General features: G+C 30.8%; 1 protein-coding gene across 1 annotated transcript; it reads right to left on the reverse strand.

The window, feature by feature from the left end:
- Positions 1–4,437: 4,437 nt before the first annotated feature.
- On the reverse strand, positions 4,438–23,369 carry LOC129963864 (retinol dehydrogenase 14-like). Its single transcript, XM_056078441.1, has 4 exons — positions 23,015–23,369; positions 11,898–12,140; positions 10,298–10,627; positions 4,438–5,182 (listed from the first exon to the last, which is right to left on the reverse strand). Exons 1-4 carry the CDS (start codon positions 23,166–23,168, stop codon positions 4,836–4,838), a joined length of 1,074 nt encoding a protein of 357 aa, XP_055934416.1. The 5' UTR covers positions 23,169–23,369; the 3' UTR covers positions 4,438–4,835.
- Positions 23,370–26,949: the final 3,580 nt, after the last annotated feature.

Consider the following 26,949-nt stretch of genomic DNA (forward strand, 5'->3'; position numbering starts at 1 on the left):
AACGACACGCCCATCCTTTACACCAATAAAGATCCAAATTATGTTGCTGAAAAATTAATTGAAAATCTGAAACTCGTGAAAATGGCTCGTTCAATGGAATATTCAAATCATAGTAAATGGCAAATGGTGAAACAATTTTCTCTGTCATCACTCTTGACAAACACTTAAATTTTATAAAACGTAATTATATAAACGTTTACTTATAACGTATATAACGTTATAAGTAAAAATAAACTTCTCATTTGCAAGACCTCAGTGGTCTAATGGCTCATATACATCCGCATTCCGATGATTGCAGCCTAGACTCACATAAAAGCAACCAGAAACATTGCAAAATAAGACAGGGAGGTAAATTGCCATTATATCGTGGTTCATACTTAATAAAGATATTCGCAAAGAATTTTAACTCTTCCCCAATCAACAAATTCTACAAAAAAAGTTGTCAGCAAGATTTTTTGATAAACTGAATAAATGTGACTATGCGGTAATTAAAAAAATTGAAAGATCCTAAGCACCCCAAGAACATCAAGAGAAATCGGGGATTCACCTAGGATTAAATCAATTTCATTTGTTGTTATGCCCCACCAACATCAATCTGTTTAAATAGCAATCTTCACTCCACTTCTTTTTTTCCTTCTTTTTTGTTTAAATATTTTATTAAACTTGTAGCAGTTGCATTACTCTATCTTCTCTTTTGGATAATAGATGGCGATGCCTGATTAGGGCGCATCCCATAGTGCATTGTAAATAATGAGTTGAAATATTGTCCTAAAAAGTTGTGAGCCCGTTAATGTCTTGTTTTCATGTTTGTGTTTGTTTTGTGTGAAATGTGATCATTAAAGAAATGTTCCTGAAAACATACGTCCTTTTGCTGCCACTTCACGGGTCATAATGATTTTCATTTCACCATAAACTTCAATAATTATTAAGCATTATTCATTTGACATAACACAGTCATCTTGCAATGAAATATCATAGTTAAACATCTTTGTCCCATCCAAGTTCAGACCCTTGAGTTCCGCATGTCCTCTCATAAATCGGTAATCAACTTTTTTCCACTTCGCTTTCACATCTTTCCTACTCCTCTAATGATTTTAGATACATAATTAGTTATCGTTCTTAGTCAAAATTAGAAAATTTCTTTAATGATAGATACATCCGGTAATTCGGCAAAAATACGAGCAAAAGACTTTTTTTATTCATATCAATTACTTATTTCATTATAACGTGATATGTGATACTTGTTTAATCTTTAAGGACCTCTGCTTTTTGACGGTTTATAAATACAAATATCATTTTTCCTTGAAAATTAATTAAAAAAATATATTGTTTGACATTGAAATAATTCATTTATATATTAAAATGTATTTTTCTAATAACATAAAGAATATGTTTCCAATTTTTAATTTTATTTACTGCTCTTATGCCAAACTGAAAACAATGAAAAATGTTTTACTTAAAGTTTCATTAGATACTTAGAACCAAATTTCTAAATTTTATCTTTGTCTTTTAATGAAATAAATCGAACTTCTTTTAACCCAGTCAGTTAAATATATCAAATTTTCATCGGCCGTTGGAAATGTATTCCCATTTGTCAACAGATAAATCCTTCTTATAAAGAATTCAGAATATTGCTTCTTCTTAGAAACAATTTTAGAATTCTTTTTCGGTACAGAGCAAATTGTTGCTCTTTTCATTATTAAATTGTGAATAAAAATGTGCTAACTCTATGACTACGATAGTGAATTACGGAACAGGGTTATTTTTTATTTCGAAAAAACGGAAACTTAATTCTCCGACATCATTTATTTATAAAAACCATTTTGTAACTGAAAAAAACTGTATATAATAGTAATGCATAGTCTGAGCAAATAAGCTCTGAAAAAATTAAGCTGCTTTAAACCAATCGATTTCTTACATATTCTATTAAAAAGTTTGAGAAAATGAACGAGCAAAAATATATAAAATTCAATAACGTACCCTGATCCACTCTATAGAGAATTATTATCAGTGAATATAATAGTACTGTTCCATTAAATATTTTAACTTGTAACTGTGACCTTGACAGGTTAAAAAAGAGAAAAAGTATTATCATTTTCTTAAGAATCTCAGTCTGCGTAATTTCAACCATAATATGACTGGGAAATACGAAATAATAATAAAATTGGAAGATATATTTTTGACTTGATAGCTCTGTTTAAGTCGTAGAAAACTATTACAATTCTCATTATTAAAATAACTGGTTTCCTCAAAGTCTGCTAAATAATATTAAAAAATTCTGTTAAATGATATAACGTAACACGTAACAGGTTCACAAAATTTTGTAAATGTCTTTATTAAAACATGAAATTAAAGCAATGGGTGTGAAACAATTTTTTTTTAATTTAAAAATGAGATAATATTTTATATATATGTTGCTATATTTAAAAATTTTGCTTCTTTTTTCTAAAATCTTTGCAGTTGATATTTTGATACATTCAAAAGGTGTTAAAGCATTAAAAGTTTTGCATATGCTTTGCCTATTCAAGGAATCTCTGAAGTTGAGCCTTTAATTTACATATTTCCAGCGGAGAAATGAATTTTTAATTCGCGTTCTTTCATTAATTTTATTTTGTGCAGACATCTTTTCAGATTTAATCTGATAATGCAAACATTTTTCTTACTTCTAAACATTATGCTTTTCTGTTATCTTCCAACCTACTTTTTCAGTTTATATTTAGAATTACATAAGGGTCGTTGTTTTAGCTTATGAAAACATCGCACACATGCATACTCCCACAAAACCAGATAACTAATTTACTCTCTAAATAGCACACGTATACATTACAAAGTTAAAATACAAATGCCATCATTTGAATGTTTACAGCATTTAAATCTCGTTACAAGAATATCACGATTGCGTTCAGTGTTTCAAATATTTTAAATTATGTTTTTATTTTCTCGCATTTTTTCTTGTTTTTATTTCTTATGACTTCTGTGTTAAAACAGAGAAAGCAACATAAAAAAAATCGTCAATATGAAAAAAATGAAGAAAAAAATTGATACTTTAAACAAATGATTACAATTGTCTGTTTCTAAACACGATAGCTCAAAAAGTCCTTAAACTAAATTGGTGACATATGGCGTATGGTATTAGTATTAAATTTATAGATTTCTATAAAATTTGGAATAATATCCATTCAGAGGAAGTCTGTCTGTCCAGCTGTTGTAGATCGAAACTGTATAGATTGTTATAATCTTCCAGCAGCAAGTTATAAATCATTTTGAAGTTTGACAACTACAAAACTAAGATAGCTAGATAGATAAATTTTGTGCACAGGTTAAACACCAAAAAAAAATAGATTTGCCTTAAATTTGGAACCAAATCTACTAAGAGTTAACCGTCTATCGGTCTGTATTTTTGCATGTATGCAAGCATGATTGTTTTAAACCGCAATAACTTAAATAAATGAAATTTGGTGTATGTGAACTTGTGATTGCAAAAGTAGTTCTATGTCGAATTTTGATTTCAATCGGATGGAAAAAAAGACGTCCAAAATACATATCCAATTTTCTGGTGCTTGTGTACTAACTAACCACATGCCAACGATTAAGCATCAAAGATCGTTCGCTGGATTTATTAAAAGCCTTAGATTCGAGCCAAAGATCCATCTTTCGTAACTATTGTTAACCAAAGGCTTGCACTTGTTACACAAATACCAGATTTCTTTATTCTACGATGAAAAATTCTACAATTTGTAGAATTTTGTGTTTCGGCGTACATAACACAATTCTTTAAGATAACTTAATCTTATTCATTTATGATGTTTTAACTAAAATTTTAAAAACAAATCAGCAAGCGTCAAAAATTTCTTAAATTTTACTTGTTTTAACGAGTTATAAAAAAAACTGTCAAAACAATTTTGTATTTTGATAACTTGTTAATATGATACAAAACAACTTGTTTTGTACAAAATAACTTGTTATTTTGATACTTTTATCACTACTTTTCTGAATTTGAAAATCATATATATAAAATTCTGTAATATTTTTTTTACCATTTCTTTCAGTGATTCTAATAAGAATAATACAACTTGTAAATAAAAGTCAAGTAGTACTTTATTAAACAAATCTAATAAAAGTATTAAGGCAGTTATGTTAAGTTGTGCCGCTAAATAATTTGAGCTCTCTTTTGAGACTGACATAATGAACTTCAACTTTTACAAGTGTAGGTGCTTTTTTGTAATGTGTTATACTACCATGTAGACCATATTACCAGAAACAATTGATTCAAAAATTAAATTAAAAATTTTGATTTATACGATGTGAAAAAAACATATTCAATGAAAATTAATTTCTAAAATCATTTGGCCAAAATAAAATTTTACCATTTTTAAAATAATACTGTTAAAGCGGATAATATTTGCAAGTATGCACAGTTCTCAATAACGAAACAAACACTTTTATAGCATTTTATTTAGTGAAAATTAACGTAATTCATAATTTTAATCCTTAGGAAAGCCTTCTTAAGCTTCAGCATAAATGATTAATAATAAAAATAATTAATTTCTTAAAAGCTAAATTTTCCCAATAGGATACAAATCTTGTTAAAATATTTTTACTTTTTTGAAGAGGCAAGCATTTTATACGAGTTCCTTGGAAAATATTTTGTCCTTTGTTTCTTTGACACAGTCTTAATTTGAAGTACAGCTTTTTTACATCAAAAGAAGCAATGCAAACATAGGCTAACTTCTGAAACAGCAACAACACAGGAAAACCTATTTGTTTAGTCTCGAACGTTTACCACAAAGACTAACAAATTCAATAAATAAACAATTGCTGTTCTGTTAGTTCTGTTATTGCTCTGAGTCTTGCTGTTCACTATTGTCTGCCTTGTCGGCTTCTTCCTCTTCTTCATCGGCGGCCCCTAACTCCAGTTTGATTCCTTTTGAAAGAATGAGTTCTGAGGCTCTGGTCCACAGGTCCTTGATACTGTTCTCGGTCCAGGCTGAGTTCCTCACATCACAGACTCGGCAGTCTTTGAAAAGAGAACCGGACAATTTCAGTACATCCTTGCTGGACAGACAGTACAGGATGGTCTGCATGCCTTCTTCGGTGGTTCTGTACAATGCTTTGGCGCAAGTCTGGTTGAATTTTCCAAAAGGACCTTCCAGGTGTCGGTATAAACCAGTATTAACATAGCCTATTGAGAAAGATAAAGAATTAGTCACATATGGAGAATGTAAAAATAAATTATATTGATATAAAATATGTTTCACAGACAGATTAAATGGTTGGAAGCATAATGTAACTCAAAAGTCGAATCACAGTCGCCATGGGAACATATTTTAAATATTGCATCATCCCATTTTTGCATTCTAATGTTTTCCTTTGTTTACAACGTTTTTTGTTGATTCGTTTATATTTCCTAAGTTCACAACATATTAAAATCCTCACATTTATGTTTATGAAACTTTGTGATTCCCACCATTTATACCACGCCAGATAATTCAAGAGGTGGAAGAAGCGAAACAAAATGGCATCGTAACCAACCAGAAATGAATAGTCGTGGTATCAACTGTGTAGGAAATGTAAATAAATTCGATGGACATTATGAATTGGAAAGATATAGGAAATATTTATTGCAAATATAAATATGTTTTGTATTATATGTTCGATGGGAAGTAGCAAATAAGTTTTTCTCCTAGAATAAATGTTTCACGCAGATAAAGAATGTTTATTGTACTTTAAGCAAACCTGTGCTAAGAAAGATAATGAAATAAAAAAAAATATACTACACAATATTTCAATAATATTCTAAATAAATTTAACATTTTTTTTTAAATCTTTTGTGTTTCTTTGAAAAGTGTGGAATTTTCAAATATGCTTTTATTAAATGTTTAAAAACAATAATTAATTTATATACTAGGAATGTCTAGGTTAAATAATAAGATTTTATTATTGAAAAACTTTTATTTTCTTTTAAAACATCTAATTTCGCAATTTAACAGACCTATTTTCGAAAAGGAGAGTATGTAGAAGAATTTTATTGAATCAGTTTAGATTTGCCCATAGTATCAAATTATTTTTTAGATGAGTTTTGTTGAAAAAGAATAAATGTTGCTTTCAGTTTGAAGATTGCATTCTAAAAACCCTCAATCCCTAAGCAAAACATAAAAGCTTAGATTTTTTTTTCTTGATCACACCTATTCTGTTATTTTGCAAATTTCATCAATGAACCAAACGATGGAGAAAAGAAGAGAGATTGTGGAAAGACAATTAGTTTTCATAATGAGCTTATATGAATAAAATAATATTCTTTATACTCTCTTATTTAATTTTTGTATTTATAAAGCTGGAATTTTGTTATGGGTTTTTTCTCACATTGCGATAAGTTAAAGTTTTGAAATTGCATGTGTTTCTCGATGATAATAAACGATTTTAATACTTTCAGAAAATAATTATCAGTTGTTTGAATTATTTACTCAAATTTTGCTTCATTGTGAGTGGCGCCATCTGGTTTTGAATTTGAGAAAAATTTATCTGAAAATTTTAATGACAGTTATAATATTTATAATAATGAATAATAAATTAAATATTATAAAGTAGAAAATATTTTCTAAGTATAGCTAAGTTTAGCGTAAGTGATTTCTGCGTAAAAGTACGTTTTTAACAGCAATTTGTATTGAACTTAATTTTGAAGAAAGCAACGAATAAATCTCTGTATATTAGTTGAATTTCAGGCTTTATCCTTCCTCAACATGTCACTTTTATCAAATATTTGTAAACAAATTTTCAAGGATGAAAAACATTAACATTTCTTATAGGTTTTTGATATAACTCTTGTAAAAAGAGGTTGTGCAAGCGAATGAATGATGCGTGAGTAGCAAAGTCGTACTCTTGGCCCTAGTTGAAGCTACTAAACAAACAAGAGACGCTCCCCCACCAGCTTAAATCGCTGTCTTCGTAACAGTGGGCTTGTCCATAGCAAGTGCCATAAGAAACAACAACAAGTCTTATTTGTTTTTATAAAAATCTAAAATTGTTTTTTAAAGAAAATATGTTTGTTATTAAAAATAATCCAAAACTTGCAAGTTCAATCGTCCCAGTCGACTTATAATGATTTCGCAAAAGTCTTTTACAACATATCTTTGCTATTGATTGCAATACCTCCGCCTCCCCCCAGCCCCAAAGAAAAGAAATTATGATACAAATAATATACTCCAAATCAATCAAAAAAGCTTTAAAATTAAGTTTCATTAATCATTAATGCTCCCTTCAGTATCTTAATCATGCTTTTATCATATCTTCATGCTCCAATTTTCTACCATGAACATAATGTCCCACACACATGTAACAATATATCTTCATAAGTTAATGATCCAGGTAGTGCGCAATCATAGCACCAACATATTACTTAAGATATAAAATGTTAAAACAGAAATAAGGAGTTCTGACTGAAAGGGTCATTACTTTTTAGTTTCTCGTACATAAATATTTAAACTCGAGATTTCGACAAATCTCTTTTAGACGTCTTGAGTTCGGAAAACATACTTTTGGAATTATATCTGTTTGTTTTGGAACACAATAATTCGAAAACTTTCTGAGATAGAAGGATATAAGATTAGTTATGCATCAAAATTTACATCAAATTTGTAGATTTCTGTTCATGTTTGAGCAAAATTCATTTAAAGAAAGTTTGTAAATCTGAACGTAAATGAACAAAATAACTTCAAAATGCAAAGAGCTAGATAGATAAAATATAATATACAGTTTTAGCATCTAAAGTGTGTAACTGTATCAAATTTAATCCCAAATTAACTTGAGTTACAGGACTGCCATAACGAATAATTGTCATAAATACTTATTTTCTATTTAATTAATGGATATAAAACAAAATGTTCGAAGTGATGAAATTGCCTTTACATCCGGCGTTTTTGATATTTTGATTATAAAGTATACAAAAAAATATATGTTCATTAATGATCAAAAAATTCTAACCTCTCGAAATTTTTACGAATCTTCATATTTCAAATCCCCCTGGGAAAACACATTTTTGAAATTATGACGATCTGTCTGTGAATATGATAGCTCAAAAATTCAACGAACTAAGCTATTAAATTGCAGTCTTTACACCTAATTTATAGATATTTATCTAACTTTTAATCAAATTTATTCCCAGGCAGTCTGGTTATCAGTGTATGTTATATGTATCAAATTTCAGATCAAATCTGTAAAAGAATTGATCGTCTATCGATCTGTAAATTCATGTATGCTTATATACGATAACTTAAAAATGTTTTTTAAAAACATTTGATTTGTGGTTTCGTAACCAAAATTATGGATCTTAATCATAATTTAAACTCTTAAAATACATTTTTCCTTTCGAAAGATATGCGTTTAAGATGAATTTTCATTAATTAAGATGAATTAAGAAGAATCTCTATATACTAAGAAGCCCAAAATGCACCATATCATGTTACTATAAACACAAAAATAGATGCTCCCTTATGTTGCCAATCTTTTCATATTCTGAGACTGTTGTTGTTGCTGATGGCACTTGCCATAGACAAGCTCGCTAATAAAGTCAGCGATTTCAAACCGAGTTTCAACGGCTCTTGTTTCAGTAGTGTCATCTATTGCCAAAACTACGTCTCAGCTATTCGTGCGTCACAGCCCTTTTCATGCGGTGGACTTTATTCAAACATTTCATTCACACAACCACAGATCGTAATTTAGACCTGAAACGGAGAGCAATCAATTCTGATCCACTACCCTTAGTCATACTGTCTCGACTTGAAGAACTTTGTGGCTACGCTATATTCATACGTGCACCAACCACCATATACACGGAAAGTCTTAGGTCTGCAGGGTTTGAACAGACGACATCACGGATGCGAATCCAACGCCCTACTAACCAAGCTATACTGGTCTCGCAATCTCCACTTCCGAGGGCAATAAAAAATTAGTTATTCTTGGTATCATTATCAAATATCTGAACGTTTCTTGAAAGGGAAATAATACCTAGAGAAGTAAAAGAGAAAGTCTAGGATAAACCACTGCCCCTAATTTTCTGAGTCATTCATAGCCGCATGGTTTTGAAATCAGTCGCGCCAAGACTAAGGATTCTTTTGAACTCTATATTTTTCTTTCCTTATATTACTCCTAAGAGGAATTCTTTCATTTTTAGCCAACCTACTTATGTCTATTTGTAAAATTTTTGATTTAAGTGATATTTAAATCACAAACAAATAAGAAATTAACGGGATGGAGCTCTCTGAAATTTTCTGTCATCTTTCTTATAAAGCTATAATCTCCCTTCCCCTGCATAAAACTGTCGACCTTGAATAAGGCCACGAATGCTATGCGTGCTTAGAGTCTCGAACATGAAAGTTTTCGTGCTTCGAAGCATAATAATAAAAAATTAAAAATTTTGAACTGCTTTTTTTTTTTGATCGATTGAAACCAAGATTTAACACAGAACTACAATTTTAGTGACAAGAATATAAATCTAAGTTTTATTAATCTAAATCATCGTGTTTTTTAGCCATTGCTTTTACATACATGTGAAAATACAAATCAACAGATGGTTTATCCTTTGACTGGTCTGATTAGAACTTTGAAAAGAATCTAAACGTTAGATACTAAGACTACGCCTCGAATTTCATTTATTGAAGCCATTGCTTTTTTTTTTTAACTAAACATGCATGAGATCATCAAAAAACTCTCGCCGACTGATCGATGGTCATTCCTTTGACGGATTTGGCCCAAAATTTGCTATAGATCTATATTAAAATGCTAAATGAGTGCATCACATTTTTTATTATCTTTGCTTTTTAGAATATGTAACTATCATTCTTATTTTGACAGACATTTTGACATTTTTATCATGTTCATCTTGACAGAAAACTTTCTGTGAATGAATTTCTTTCAAAATTTTATAGAGATCTACAGATATTTAATACTAAGACCACATATCAAATTCCATCCCTCTGACTCAAAACGATTTTGAGTTTTTTCGTTCACAGAAAAAATAAACAGAATTCAAAAACATATGTTTCCGGAATTCAGGGAGGTCTGAAACTTGCCAATCCGCCCTATTCTCGAGATCAAATTTTCGACAGTTAGGTACAATTCTTTCTCTTTGCACACTTCCAATAAGAATAAGTTAAAAAACGCATGATCTCCCACGAAAAATTATTGACTATTTATGTCCGTATGTTAAGGTAGCCGATTCACCATTCAGATTGAGATAGTATTTAGCCACAGCTTGGGGATGGCAGTTTACATTGTGAGATATAAAGAATTTTTCACAAACCAGGATCCACAGAGTAGGCCACGACTCCTTCCTCGACGTACTTGTGAGCCAACTCCTTCGTCATGAGATGTAGGGCCAGCTTAGTGCTTCGATAGACATTGCGCATGTTGTAACTGCCATCGAACTTGCCCTCCATCTCGTCCATGTTCAAGATGTGTCCTGACCGGAAACTGCCGCACACTACGTTGATTATTCTTGCCGGGTTACTAGCATTGCCATGCTTCAGCAACTTGTCGCATAGTAGGTTGGTCAGCAGAAAATGGCCGATGTAGTTGACGCCGATCATTTTGTCCAAGTCGTCGGATGTCTTGTCTTGCGGCTCCAGTGTGGCTGCACATTGGAAGATGGGAACTTTAATTAATATTATGAATCATATACGATTGTTAATTCTCACAATTTTAAAATACATCACATCGTGGATCTATGCTAGAAATCATCAATCTCTAGTTAAGCCCATCAAAATACACAAATTAAGGTGGGATGACACAGAATAGAAAGAGATGGAAAATAGAAAGAGAGAGAAAAATACTAATTATTGAAAATGTCATAAAGAACAGATAGATATACAATAGTCAATTTAGATGTGTTATATTGACGTGAAAATAAAAGAAAACATCCCTGTAAGTTTTTTTTTTGTCTCTGGGCAAAATGTACAGAATATCTATTAAGATTTTTTTAAATCTGTACGAAACACATTAAGAAAATCAAATGTGGTATCGCTCAAGGGGCAAAAACTTTAAACCAATTTAAGAATTTTTAAAATAACATAAGAAATTACAAAACCATTTATATTTATTAAATGCTCATCAATTTACATAATAGCACTAGTAAATATTTATTATGTCCCATAAATGCCAATTTTTATCCGAGGTCTTTTGCAAAGAGAATATAAAATTCATTGTACGTAAAAAATTCCCACGCATTCAGGGATTGTTTTATTTCATTTTTCATTAACAAATATATAAATGAACAAATAAATTCAAAGAACAGAGAAAAAATTTAAATAAATAAATACCGAGTTTTAATTTATTTTAAAGTAGTGGTTATTTAAATAAAATTTCTACTCGGGGAAAGGGTTTGCTTTTAAAAATTAATAAGTATGTTTCTTTATTAATTAATTATAAATTATTCGAAAACGCCGGCGTCCTGGTTTAGGAGTAGTGCGTCTTCCCCGTGATCTGGGCATCCCGGGTTTGAGTCCTAGTTCGGGCATTATTGTTCTCTACCCTGTGTTTTGTCTGTGAGGCATGTGAAAGATGTCCACTGTAAAAAGGGGTTGTGAAAGTGAGTGTCATCTTCATATGAACTAAAGTCAGACTGCTGCTCTCGGGTGCTCAGGAATTCTTACCCTCAGAAGCTACTGCATCCCTCTTTTCCCGATCCCTTACTTGGTTTGGGATCCAAGGGAATCCAAAGGGAATAAGCAACAGCAACAACAAATTATTCAAAAGTTGATAAAATAAATGAGTTTCCAATATGTGTCTTTGGCCAGAGAAAGTTCAAGTCTTGCAGGCTTTATGTAACTATTAATATTGCAGGCGATTGGAACTTATTCCACTGAGTTGCTGGCATGTTATTTATAAAATAACTTGTACTTTACCCGCATTATTGACAATTGCGTCTATTCTTTCTTCAGTATCGACCAAGTCTTGGCAGAAGTCGAATACAGAATCAAGACTATTTAAATCCATGAACATGGTTCTCAAATTGAAGGAGCCCGTTTTGCTTCTGAGAAAATAGGCCGTCGAATCTCTCCTGGCTTTTGTTCTGCAGGCCACAATAACTCGGGCACCCCTTTTGCACAGTTCGGCGGCCAATGTTCGGCCCAGACCACTGCTGCCACCTGAAACAAAAAAGTAGAAATTTTCATAAAGGTAAGTAAATTTCGTAAATGTTTCATTTATAGATTTTACAACTTTGCAATTCTTGCAAGTAGTAAGTTTCAATATAGAAAAAAAATGTAATGCATTCCAGAACAAAATCAGTAACTTGACACAGAATATGTCTGCTTATCTATACTTATATAAAGCTCAATGTGTGTGTGTATGTTGGCGCTCTATAGGCCAGACCGTTTGACCTACAGCTACCAAATTTGGTACATGTATACCTTAGAGATCGAGAATGTGCACCTGTGGTCCCTTTTTTTGAAATTTTAATTATTAATTAAAAACTAACTTTCCCGTCAAAAAATCTTCATTTTCCCCATCGCCAAATGAGTAAGGCTTCAGTTCTTTTTTCCCACTCTAATTCCTTATTAATCGATCTGGTCAGGATGAATCTGAGAAAATTTTGTTGACAAATTCTTGAGATGTTACATAAATTAAGAAAGATATTCCTTAGTGCCTATAAAGTTTAAACACTCAGCACTCTGTTTTCAGTAAACATATTATAAAAAAAGGCTTTGTTTCAGTAAAAAATATTGTTATTTTAATTGCAGATTAAGTCTTTCCACTTTAGTTTAAAGCATAAATTCTACGGGTGCTAACAGAAAATGAGAGAGATACATATTACGTTATGACTGAAGTCTTTATAATATTATGAGTGAATTATATGCTTATCAAAATTTGAAGTTTTAAAATATTTTGATGAAGAAGCTATTAAAGTAGGAATTGCATAAAATATTTAATTATTAAAATTTTAACGAACATTAAGATTGGCGAACCGGCTGGTCGCCAAATGCGGCTAGTATTATAATAAAGTAAACAATTTCGAAATTTCCTTACATTAAGCTTGTTTCTGATTAATTTATTTATTAATTATTCTGATTAATTTTGTATTTATTATCAGACAATGAGGTTATCAGCTCATTTCTAAGTGTTGCATTACAAATCCGCTCTACCAATTTAAAAGGGTTTTGCAGAGTGAAAAGGACATTTATCAGATGACTGTGAGGTCAGACAAAAACTTTTACTACAGCTAAAACTCTTAACTCGACGGCGGGAGATTATTCGTAATGGAGTGTTGAGTAATCTCCCGAATATACAATGTTAATTTGACTGATATTAAATCATTAGTCAAGTAGATAAATATTATTATTTGAAAATTATTTTTTAAATTAGCAGAAATAGTCTCTCTGAATCTTTCTCTTGTACTCCCTAAATAAAGACATTCTCCTTCTACTCCTCTTAAAACTGTAAACATGATATGTATTCAAATTTTTGTTTTCTGGATTCCACAAGTCAGCATTTACTTAAGCATATGAGAATTTAGTTCGAAGTGTAGTTAAGCATACCAAATATGCATTGTTGGACCTTTTTTAGATCAATTGAAATCAAAATTTGAAGCAGAAAAATTTTATTAATAAGATCACAAAACAAAACTATGATCACAAACCAAGTTTAACAACAAGATCGTAAAGATTCTTTTATTTAAGTCATTACGCTTTCCAGTTATCACTTTTATATCAATTTTCTATACATACGTACTTCATACGCACATGAAAATGTATGTGGCGGATTGAGACGCGCGAGGATAGGACCTGGGACCTTGTGGTTTGCACTCCAGTAACATGACCACGATACAAAAGCAGTTTCTCGGGTAGCGTAGCAGTTAACTGGCTTATAAGCTATTCACCACAGACTCTCCCTCCAGTGAGTTGGAGGTGAGACGAACGATATGGCTGTTGAGTGGTGATGTATTAGCTGTTGATTCTAATGCGCCTGTACCCATTTGAATAACGCCTAGCGTTATGGCGAGCGTATGAGTGAGTGGTTGCTGATGAGTCTGACGACTTTTTGGGTTGCGGGTAGATGGCGCCACAACAGCTGCACAAGGTTCAAGGTTCATCGTCCGAGGTCACCACTGTGGCGGATTTGCGATGAGCGAGGATAGAACCTGGGGCCTTGTGCTTCACAGTCCAGTAACATGACCACAATGCAAAAGCAATTGTTCGTGTAGCGTAGCAGTTAACTGGCTTATAAGCTATTCACCACATGTACATTCATATACAGCCAACTTCTCAGCAAAATTGATTGAAAATTTGGTTTGGATCTATATTTCAGATTTAAAACTAAATACCTAATTTCATTTATTCAAGTTATCGCATTTATAAGCATGCTAAAATACAGACCCTCATGCTGCCAACCCTAAGAGAGATTTAGTTGAGAATTTGATAAGGATCTAATCGTTAGATTCTCAATCTGTGTGCCAATTTTTTTTTTATCTTGCTCTTAACGTTTAATAGTTTTTGGATTTACTTGTATTCGGATAATCAAACAGACAGACTTTCTGTGAATGAAGTTAGTCCATAACTATACTTGATTTCTGTCAAAATCTGATAGAAATCAATAAATGTGATGTAAAAATTAAGTACTAAATTTCATCCTTTTGACTTAAAACGTTTTTGAACTATCATGTTCACAGATAGATACAAAAAATTACAAAGATGTGTTTTTTGGACTCAGTGAAGTCTAAAACGTGGTGATTCTTCGAATTCTTGATTCATATTTTCGAAGATTACAATAATTTATCTTCGTATATCAAAAAAGTATAAAAGGTAAAATACATTTATCAGATAAAAATGAATTTGATATGTAAGCACAAGTATCAAATATATTAAACATTATTTTATCAAATTAATCGCGAATTTTTTTTCTTTTGTGGCAACATTCTTATGAACAAAATTTGATTTCTTTTCTCAAATGATTCAATTTTACTCAATTTCTTTCAAAAACAAAAGAACAACAAATACATAAAGTTGTTTTAAAATCTTTTCTTAAAACAATTTAAAAATTTCTTTTCATCCATTTTGTTTATGATTTATTCATTTTTATATAAGAATAACATTTTTATTACAGTCACTATCTAAATCATGTATAGCCAATTTTACGCAAGTCGGTTCAGTTCTTGTATCTCATTTTCAACTCTCTGAATGGTCTATAAAACATGCATGTTAAAAATGCATGCGTGTTTCTGAATAATCTATATATCATGTTAAAAACTGCGAACGTTAATATATTTCTTAATGACTGTGATAGAAAAAAGTGAAAGCATCGCTGAAAGTCAAGACTTGTTGGCAGACCACCTCACAGGACTCAAAGACAGATAAGCTGGATGTTTTCAATACGCTTCAGTTATTTTAAGGCAAGCAGGACGAAATGTTAGGGCTGCTGTCTGAAACTGGGTTCTTTCTTGTTTCTCATGAATAACCATACGCTATATTTCGAAGGTAGATTTTAGATCAAAGGAAATATCTCCGAATGTATTGGGAGATATTAGTTTCTAAATTATTTCAATTTAAATATTTTACATATTGGAAATTAGAAATATGAATCTATATATGAATACACATATGAATCTATTTTGAAATATCTGCTATGAATAAAATAAAGCAGGAACTGAGCAAGATTAGCAATTCTGAAAAATTGAATTTGTTGCAGTTGTATCTATCTTCTCTTTTGGATAATAGATGGCGATGCCTGATTAGGTACACATCCCATAGTGCAATGCGATTGTTAATAAAGGAGATGAGATGCTGTTCTGTAAGAGGAATGCGCGCATTAATGCGTTTTCTTGTCTTTCGTGTTTTATGTTTGTTTTGTGTGAAATGTGATCATTAAAGAAAAATGTGTGCGTGCCGCTCGACACAAGAGACCATTACATCTAGAGCTTATGCCTACATACTAAATAGGTTTCTGTTTAAAAAAACTCTCGACAAAATTTTTAAAATTTTGCTGCATTTAAAATCGAGGTCTAATTTAGGAAATAAGCAATGATGAAAATTTTGTCAAGTTTGTTTATATTTTAACTTTGCTCATTTTTCTTGTAATATAATTGGTAGCATAAAATTATAAGATCTCTCCTTTAGTTTGATGTTTTGTTTTTTTATTGTAAAAGACTAAATTTTCATATTGAATCAGTAAATCATAAAATATATTCCATGGTGCATGAAAAACGTTAAGGTTGAATGATTCTACTTTTCGTTATTTTTTTATGAATGTTCCTCTATTCAGTAAGAATATTATTGATTCATAGAAATAACTTGTCTTTTAAAATAAAAAATTCCAGTTTAAATGAACTAATAATAAACTGGATAGATAGATGTATTGTAAAATGAGTATAGTCTCTAAAATATTCGAGTTGCATGTCTTTTACTGAGGAAATTTTTAAGACTAACTTACATATAAAAAATTTAATAACAATTGCAAAAATGTCCAATTTCACCTTTATTATGCCTTGACCGATAATTTGTGCTTTCTATGTTAGATCAAATGATACTAAACCAACTTCGCCAAAACAAGCCAACTTCTTATATTGTTAGAATAATTTATATTTAAGAAACTGAAAAAAAAGCTCGTTGGCAAAGTTCTCGAGGCCCTATTGGGGCCATAGCCAATGACTTAAGAAACTCTTCTCTAGTATTGGATACTATGATTTTGAAGTATATTATAATGATTAAAATTAATCGAATTCAGCTATCTTTATGAATGGGGAAAGCATGCATTTTATGTATTTTCATTTCCTACGGTAGAAATATTGGCAATTAGAAAAGTTGAATTCAGTCGCTGTTAAAATAAACAAACAGAAAATGTGCATCAATATCTAGACTTATTTCCAATGATATGCCTTTTTCTTTTTTACTTCCATCTAACAAATGTGAAAAAAGCGAATTCCTCTTGATAAGCTGTCTAGGTTATTTAAAACTGAGAGTACATTAAAGAACAGGTTTCAAAAAAAACTGTTGTTTTAATAGAAGAAAAAAGATTTCCATTAAAAGAACATGAACTTAAAACCCATCGTTTCAAATTTTACAGAGGAAAACTCTCAGTTTATCAGTTTGATCTCATTTATATGATATGTGCTCAGGTGACCTAACCTAAATGAGTACTTATTTGCTCAACTTATTTACTTTATCAACAAAATGTTTACAATCATAATGACTTACGTTATTTGATTTACATCATGTACTATCTTATTTGCTTTCAGTGTTTGTTTATTGGATAAATTAACCTATAATTTCTATCTGCGTATCTCAAAGTTTTCCAAAATTTCTATTTTTATACTTATTTATTTATCTGTAAATTTACTTGGCTCGGGTTTGCATAATTAACATCTAAATCATTTTGGGATGGGAATAAGACTCCACATGCGAAAATTTAATGCTGATTTACTGATGAAACTTTATTTATAAATAACATAAATAATCCTTGTCATAGATGTTGATTCGTGATGGCTAGATGTTCCGTTTTAAACTGTAGGTTATCCCGTGGGACATCCAGTAGCACGAAGACATTTCTGCCTCTTCCACACTTGAAAGAGCCCACGTACTTCATATCATTCCATTTTCGAAAAGCTATGCAGATGCAGAGGGAGTTGGAATCATATCTATTTTGGTTTCTGTTCCCCCCTTCCTTTTGACGTATGACAAACGTTAACAGCCACGTGGATATGAAACAGGAACCAAGATTTTCCACCGTGCATAAACAAACATAAATATTCCCTCCCTCCAACCGCCGATTCTATTCTGGTTCATAGATTTCATGCATCAGTCAGACCCGTACACTTTTTCTGAAACAACCCGCAGAACGTTACTTTTTACAAAAGTGTTTTAACTTCCATAATGGATAAGTAACATGGCCCTTAACTCTCTTCATAGGTGTCGAAAAATTCAGTCATTTCGAACAAGAAATACCGCATGGTGCCGAACCTGCAGAATCATGACTTAAACAAAATAAAGAAACCATGATTTAATTGGCAGTTAGAAGAAAAGAACAAACCCAAAAATCGTTTTCTCGGTAAAATAAATATTAACTTCCCATTTTTCATATTTAATCTTTTATTAAACAAACTTTTACACAAACTTTTTCACATCAGCGGCTTTTGTTTTTGATTTTTAGCTCAAACAATAGACATCCATGTGATAAACATGTTTTGAATAAGATGTGCTCATTCCGATATTTTTGGCACTTGTTTCCCTACCCGAACTGCTGATTCAATTGTTAGTGTGCATTTCTTATGCCTTTGTGTTAGACATTTGTTTCTCAACAAACAATTCAAAATTTGGAATCGACTCAAAGGATTTTGTTCAATGAACTGGGAAATGCATTGTGATTCCTGACAGAATACATCTGTTCATGAGAAGTGACGTTGGATGTCTTCAGCTGACTAAGGTTTACTCCAAGGAAGATTTCCTGAAAAATCATTCGCTGCCTTCTAATCTCTTCTTCTTCTTCTTCTTGCATACAGCCGACCACCCCGCCACCACTAAACGTAGCAGTATCGACAGGCTGCCTTCTAGTCTAACCGGACTTTCAGTTTTTAAATTAGTATTAGTAAGGTAAATTCTTTAGACAAGAATATGGATAGTTAATTTCATTAAAATGTAATTGAATATAATTTATTCACTGACGAAGGATGAAGTATTGTACAGTGGAGAATATCAGCTCTTCGATAATTTTTAGAAAGGAATTTTAGAATAAAAATTTCTGAAATTTTAAAATGCAAAATAGGTAACTTTTCTATATTTGACATTTCCCTTGACACCCTCTACCACAGTTGATGTGATTTCTTGTCTGGGCCTATAGTGAAATAATGTTAATGCGATCCATTCTTTCTCATAATATACGCTACGATCATGGAAGTATACACATGCGAGATAATAAAAAAAACCAAATGAATCATTCATTTATAAAGCAGCATCAATTAATGATTACCAAATAGGAGTTAATAAAAAGCCGATTATACATCTTTGTGACTTATAATAAAGGCAATTTCAAATAAGACTGCTTTAATAATTATTTGTATTTATGGATGTAGACGTTACAGGCGGCGGTGGAGGATTACATATATCATTTCAAATGCATAACTATAATGTGTTTCCCAGGCAAAAACCAAAAGCAGAATATAACTCATTCGGGTGCTATGCCTTTTCATATCATTCTTGTTCAATGAGGGGATCTAACAAAGGAAATAGCCATGGTGAAAAAAAGTAGTAAGCTCTGGAATCGTTCAAATTATGTTCTGGATAAAGCCATAAAAAATCTTATAAAACAGCATTGCATGAAGAGATTTTTATATATAAAAGGAAGTTACTTAAGAAATATATGTATGTGTAAATTGTTTCTATTCAATATGAAATAGAACCAAAAATAATAATCGTCAAAATAACCTAAACGAAAAAGTGAACAGTTAAATCAGTAAAGTGTATTTAAATTATACTCACGGTTAATTTAAAATTAATCTTTCAAGTGCTATCAAAATTATTTTAAATAATGGCCTTATATTGATGAAATATCCGTAAAATGTTAATAATAATTTTTTATAAGAATAATTTTCTGGTATGCAGAGGCCCACATTGTAAATTAAGTTTTAAAAATATATATTAAGCTTTTGACAAATTTAACATTTTGTTTATAATTTATTTTCTAAGTTCAAACTTCCTGTCGTTTGTATCATTTTCATCTGTCTTACCACAGAAATACTTAAGGAATTCCTCTCGGCAATTTTAATGATACAGTCGCTCTATTTGCATATTTTTTTTGTAAAAAAAGGATATATATTCTACTAATAAAGGTCCTATATTATGCATAATCACATTCTGAAGCTAAAAAATATTTACATAGGAAATTATGCTGAAATTTTTAATAAATCACGTGAGCATAATCCAATACAGTGGATCACAAATTATCATTGAAACGATTCCCGCAAAATGAACGCAGGTTTCTTATTTCTATAATCTCTCTTCGTTTCTACGACGTCACACAGCCTCACTGTGATGATCCTGTGACGTCATAACAAAAGGGAGAGCAGTATTAGTCCCATTCAATGAAATGCTCGAATGAATCGCTAGAAAGAAACTGGAGAAGGATCGAGAGTTTAAAACGTGCGGATTAACACGCCCTACAGAAAACAAAGGTCGTTACAAAGCAGTGGCATAAGAGAAGTACGAAAACAGCTATCTACGAATTATTAATAAAGTGATGGATTTCAAGGGAGAAATGTCTTTATTGCTGTTTTTAATGTAAACCATAAAAAAAAAATTCATTACTAAATAATTAGCCAACATTCGTAACTAGCTTGCTTACGCTTATTTTTGGTTGAAGGACTTTTTATGTAAGCCAACGAATTAAATATCGCCCGATAAAAAAAATGAGAATCTTCCAATTTTGGTAATTCTGTAATAGTAGCTTATTATTAATAGGACGAAAAGAGTTAAAGCGACTGTTTGGTTACTTATTGGCTTCCATCGTTCTGGGAACAATAATAAATTAAATACTTTATGAAAGTGCATTTTAAACTCTAAGGCCTCTTTGGCTTAATTCTGAACTATCACTAATGCAGAATCTTTACTTTTGAGAATAAATGCATACATTATTTCGGAAAAAAAAATCTTATGGCCTTAATTACAGAAATTAAGAAATTAATTCGAAAAGTCTTTGCTAAGGTAATCTTAATTACAGAAAATTCTAATTTTTTTTTTAAAATTTAAGTAAATAGAAAATTTAACTGCCATTTAAACTGCTTTTCATGCATTAAAAAATTAGTGGAAAGTATGTTCCATCAATGCTTTCGCCATCTTTGTTAAGATCCGAACCAATAGTTTCTAAATCTGGAATATGCCACTATCATTCTGGATTACGATCAGATCCTTTGTAATAACTGCTCTAACTATTACTTTCCTAATCCTGGGGTTCTGTCAAGGGTCAAATCCAAGGAGTTCTAAAATTCTGCAACTAGAACTATTCACATGTTTCATTTTCGCAAGAAGCAGAATATTTTATAGCACTGCAATTGTATTCAACCTTCACAACCTGTATACCCGAAAAAAATTGACAGAATAAAAGACATAATAACAGAGAGCCCATTCTCTCTAACAATTTATTATTTCTTTATGTTTGTAAAAATACTGATGGTTTTTAAAATGAAATAGTAAACAAGTAATGTCAATTGTTGAAGTTTTCTATTAGAGTTTTGAAAGGAAATTCCTCCTATCAGTGAAAAATGCAGTCAGCAAGTCACCCTTCAATTTCAGAAGCTTCTAATTACTGGAGAAGTATTAGAAATCAGTTTACAATGTTCTCATGTTCACTAACTATACTAACTATGGCATGAATGAACGAAGTAAATAATTCATTCTGCAACATCGCTATTGTAATGACTATGTAACAATAGTGACATTTTTACAAGAATCAGGATATTTTATTGCATCTCGTCCATTATGAGGCTAGAAATGGGAAAAAATGTCGGGACTGAGTTCCAGCAAACAGGCAAAGGTTATTCTTATGGATCTATGGATAGCCCAATGTAATAAAGCTGTTATCGATTTTTTTTTCTCTAATACTCGAACCTCCTGTCGTCTTGCATAAATTAATTTTTCCCAAATAAATCAACTGAAAATTAGGGATAGGTACAAATTAATGAAAGTTTTTTTTTATGTTTGTCTTACGCACGAAAACAATACTATGGATTCCCATATAGTGCACTAGTGCATAACGTTAATTCGGATAACAAACTAAAATCAACCGGAGTGATCTCTTCACGTACTCCCTAATAAAGATATTATATCCCCTCTTACGCGAACGCGATAAGTGCTCAGATTTTTATTTTCAAGAGCTCCGCACATAAGCGTTTATGCTTTATAGCATAGCGAAGAAAATCGAATATGCATTTTGGATATCTTTTTGTTAACAGGTTGGTACCAAAATTCTACACGGAACTATAATTTTAATAACAAGAGCACGTAACAAATTTCTTTTTATTTTTTAGTAATCGCGTTTGCATGTATAATTACTAACCGACAGACTGTCTATCCCTTGACCGATTTCTTCTGTTGCTAAATCTACGACCAACCATTTCCATCTAGTTCTTTACGTTTGGTAGCTGTTGGTTTAGCCTTACTCTGATTGTTAAATAAATTTCATACAAATAAAGCTTGTCCAAATTTAATAGAAATCTTTAAAAAATGATGCAAATACCACATACCAAATTTCATCGGTCTAGGGCGAAGCGTTTTTGTGTTATAGTGTTGTTCTCAGACAGATAAATACATTTCCTAAAATGCGCTTTTCGGTCTCAAGGAGGTCTGAAATCAAAAGATTCGCCAAAATCTCGAATTCTAATTCTTTGACAATTGCAGTACTTCTTTTTATACAATGAAAAAAAAGTGACTTCTCTTTGGCAATACAATCAATTACAAATTAGAGACATTATTGAGTTTACATAAATTCTCCTATTATCTTTGACTTATTACACGAATTCCCTTTACACAATCGTATCCCTATCGCGGTACGAGAATCCACTATATTTTTAAAAAAATGTATTCATATATATATATATATATACATTAAACAACATTTAAGAAAATTAATAATATATTACGCAGTACATATTTAATCACAGAGAACTAAAACTCTTCTGTTAGTGAAATTATGAATGTGATATATTTATATTATTTATTGATAAAAGAATAATTCTGGCTCATGAAAACAAATATTAGAATAACTCTTAAATATATCTTCCATGATCATCGTAAACTTAGTTTTCATTTTTATTCATGAAATAATAAATAAAATAATAGCACTGAATTAAAATCGTACTGAATCAAAGTGCTTTTATTTTGAATTTTGTTTTGTTAACTATCAAAGTTGTTCGTTTCGTTTTGCAAACATGTTCCATCGGGGAATTGAGAATTTCCAACTGTTAATGAGCTCAAACGTTTTTCGTTTGAAAAAAAAAAGAAAGAAAGAAAGAAAAGAAAAAGGAGATATCAAAAGTTTTTACCTGTGACGACGATTGTCTTTCCATCGAATCTGGCATCGGCATCACAATATTCTGTCGATCGAATGAAATTTCTAATGAGAAAAAGCAAGCCTCCTATCACAGCTAGTGGAAAAATCACAATGAATGCGTAAACGGATAAAGTGCCTTCTAACATTTTGGAATTCTTTTTCTCGCTTTGTTAAAAGAAATGAAATGAACACAAAAAAAATATCTCCAGAATTAAAATATAAAAAAGCGAATAAAAGGGAATATTATTGTCCGTAAAAAAAATCGTTTGGTCAGAGAATCAACTGTTGGCGCGGTTTCGAAGACCCAGCACGAGGCAGGAAAACTGCGAAGTGCATCTCACGGACACCCCCGCAAAACCTGTTGGGCATGCGCAAGGTCGGAAGTAGGAGAGGCAGTTTTGAAGAGTTTTTCTTATGGTTCTTGCAAAGTCGACATTCGAAGAGTTTTGACCCACGAGAATGCCATTTTAAATTAGTGAAAGCATTCCAGAGTGAAATTTCTGGTTTTTGATAAATAAATGAGGTTTGTGCTTGAGAAATAAATATAACAGTCAAAAACTCATTCATATGGAGCAATTAAATGAAAAAAAATCATTTTCTAATGTTCTCGGATGCTTCCTGATTGTTTTTTTTTTTTTATCAATCCCGATTAATTTTCAATACAAAAATTAGGTTATTTCTTTCTATCGCTTTCCTAAATTGATCAAAAAAAATTTTCCACTTAGGATTGTACCCTAACATATATGTAGAAAAGTCAAAAATTTTGCAGTTAGGATTATCCCTTAATATATAAGTTGAAAGTCAAATTTTTTTCACTTTCCCTTAATAAATTTTCAAAAGGACCACTTGATACTTAAAATGGGTTCATTTTGATATTTCTTTAAACTTATTCACATTATTATTATTTATAATCAATTGTTTCTGAAAATAGTCTATTACAAAAAGTTTCTTCATAATTTGAAATTCTGAATTATTTCCATAAACCTCAAAAGTAATAAATTCTATTTTTAAATTTTGCTAACCATTTTTTAAAAAAAATTGCACCATGATCCATTATTTGCTTTTTTAAATAATGGGATATGGAACTCCATATTCATATTAGCTCCAGGGTTCATTTTATATGAATCTTTATCGTAGGAATAACATAAACTTAAAAAAAATAAGTCATCAACTTATCTCATATTTTGCAAAAGTTACGTCTTTTTAATTAAATTTAGCTAATGTTTTATGTAATATTAGATACCTTTGGCGATCGTCTGGTTACCTAGAAATATAGATTGTATTTAATTTCACTTAAATCCTCTATGCATAATTTGATGCTTATAAAACTCTCGACAAGATATTTTAAACATCAAATTGCGATAGGCATTAAAGCCATGATATTTTAACATATTTACTTAAATAATCGGAAAAAAATGAGAAAAAAATCCATCCATTGCATTCAACAACAAAGGAAGAAAATTACGTTATTAAATATTTGATGAAATAATTACAACAATTTGAATTATATTGCGACAGTTAATGGCATCACCGAAAGCTATGCAAAATATATTTTTAAAAAATTATCAAAATTCAGAAAAAAAAATGTGCAGAAACTTAATTTATATCATGAAGAAAATAATAGTTTAATGTTTGTGCAATAATAATGATGTTCATCAAGTTATGATGTTCATAACTTGATATTACAACAATGGACGTTATAACTGGGAAATGACATCTTTAATTTTTTTCTAATCAAAATATTTTGAAAATCATTCCGAGATGCACATTCCCACACTTCCTAAGTATATTTGTGCTAAATTTACATTATAATATGTTATGCATTATACTAAAATAATGTTAATATACATTATGTTATGTTATGTATTCATCTAATAACAGTTTATTTTATTTCATCACCGTCATATTATTATGTCTTAATATAATAAGGTTCGTGTTGGTTTCACCTAGTCGTTATCTATCACATATTCGCAAGACGTGATAGTACAATTTTTAATCGATCATCAAGATCTCGGAGCTTAAATCGGATGTGCAATTTATAGAACAAATAAATCGTCTCTGGGAAATGATAAAAGAGTCCTGTAAACATATGGACTTCCTGCCATTGTCCTTGAAAAGGAAGATCTATTTTTGCACTTTAACTAAAAACTTTCAGCACGCCTTGACTTGAAGTGGTCACCGATTATAACAGCGTTAAACAAAACACTTTATGTAAAGTTGCAATGTAATTAAGCTTTGTTTCTGTTAATTTATCTTAAGTAGTTTAATTATTTTAATGTTTTTCAGAAATGTAACTTCAAACTTTTAATATTTGAAATATATATAGGATAATTGCCGTGTATGTGCGTACGTGTGTACCTGCGTGCGGGTTCATGTGTGTCTGTGCATTATGGGTAATAATTCCAATCAATTTGTTAAATTGATTCGCCATTTTTGCCGGTTATTAGTTATATACGGTAGAGCGCCATTTATCTAGATCTATTGGAAGTAGACTCGATCTGGATAATCGAATATTTAGATAACTGGATAACAACAGAAAGTTATATCTTAGAATTGAAAGAATTGGTTATAAAATACTAATTTAATAATTACAAAAATAATTTTGTATATTTTGTGTACTTACTTTTGTATTAAATATCACTGCTTGATTCAAAGTCAATTGTTTCGCTGCTTATACATGGGAACATCATTTTTATGGACTTCATTTTTTTGTGTCAATAAAATAGAAGAAAATTGAAAACATTCCAAAACGTGCTTACGCAAAATCCATCAGTGTTCCATTTTTTTCTAGTGAACCTATCACTTACAAATAATGATGAATTCAGGCTAAAATATGATAAAGCAACCACATATATTTGCTATAAAATTTCTTCTTTAATAAATTTTCAAACATATCCCCCATAAGTGCCTCTTCTAAAAACTAGTATCACTAGTATACGTTGCCAAATTCTTAAAAATAATTAAAGAAAGTTTCTAGAAAATAAAACTATCATATATAACTCAAACTTATATATTTTCAATCGAACATTTATTTCTCTTGTAAAGTCTCAAACATCATCTACAGCGAACAGCACTTTTTAAAATTAAAATCTAGCTAATATTTTTTTATCAAATTCTTTAAAATATTCAAGGGAAATTTTAATAAATAAAGTTGGCATATATGTTTAAATATGCCATATATAACTCATCCATATACGTTTTCAATTGAACTTTTTTTTCTCTTGTAGTGTCTCAAACGGCATTTCTCAAGAGTGTCATTTTTTTAAAATTAATATTAGGCTAATATTCTTTGCAAAATTTTTTAAAATATTGAAGGGGAATTTGAAAAAAAATAATGCTGCCATGTATGTTTAAATATGTCATATACAACTAAATTATATATTTTTTCAATTAAACTTCTTTTTTTATATAACGCCTCAAATGTCATATCTTTTAAGGGTCACTTTTGAAAATTAGTATACAGTATACTGTTCTTTGTAAAATTCTAAAAAATAATCAACGAATTCTTGTAATAAATAAAGGATACAATTTATTTATTTACTTATAAAGTTTAATAAATTCCTTTTGAGATTTCATGAAAATGAATGAATACAGAAATGGAAAGAAAGCGTAAAACGCACTTAAATGAAAATCATCCCGTTAAAGAAAAAGAAAACTGGTTTCGTTTTCCGTCTTTTACGCATATTCTCTCAGTAAAAGCGACTTCACTGTTTTTCCAAGCGGAAGTCTTATTAGGGCATCGGCGGGTCTTAGCCATGCGTCACGTGACAGCCCACCCCCGCAAAAATAGATGACGAAGAGGTAACTGAACTGCAAATTTTTCTTCAAAGTTTTCAAAACTCGTCTCTGCTCCAGTGCAAAACAGCTACCACCTCCCATTACGCGTCCGACTTTCCTAAAACCGCCCCCCCCCTCCACCCTCACATT

This window comes from Argiope bruennichi, chromosome 3, assembly GCF_947563725.1.
Source record: "Argiope bruennichi chromosome 3, qqArgBrue1.1, whole genome shotgun sequence".
Classification (NCBI taxonomy): domain Eukaryota; kingdom Metazoa; phylum Arthropoda; class Arachnida; order Araneae; family Araneidae; genus Argiope; species Argiope bruennichi.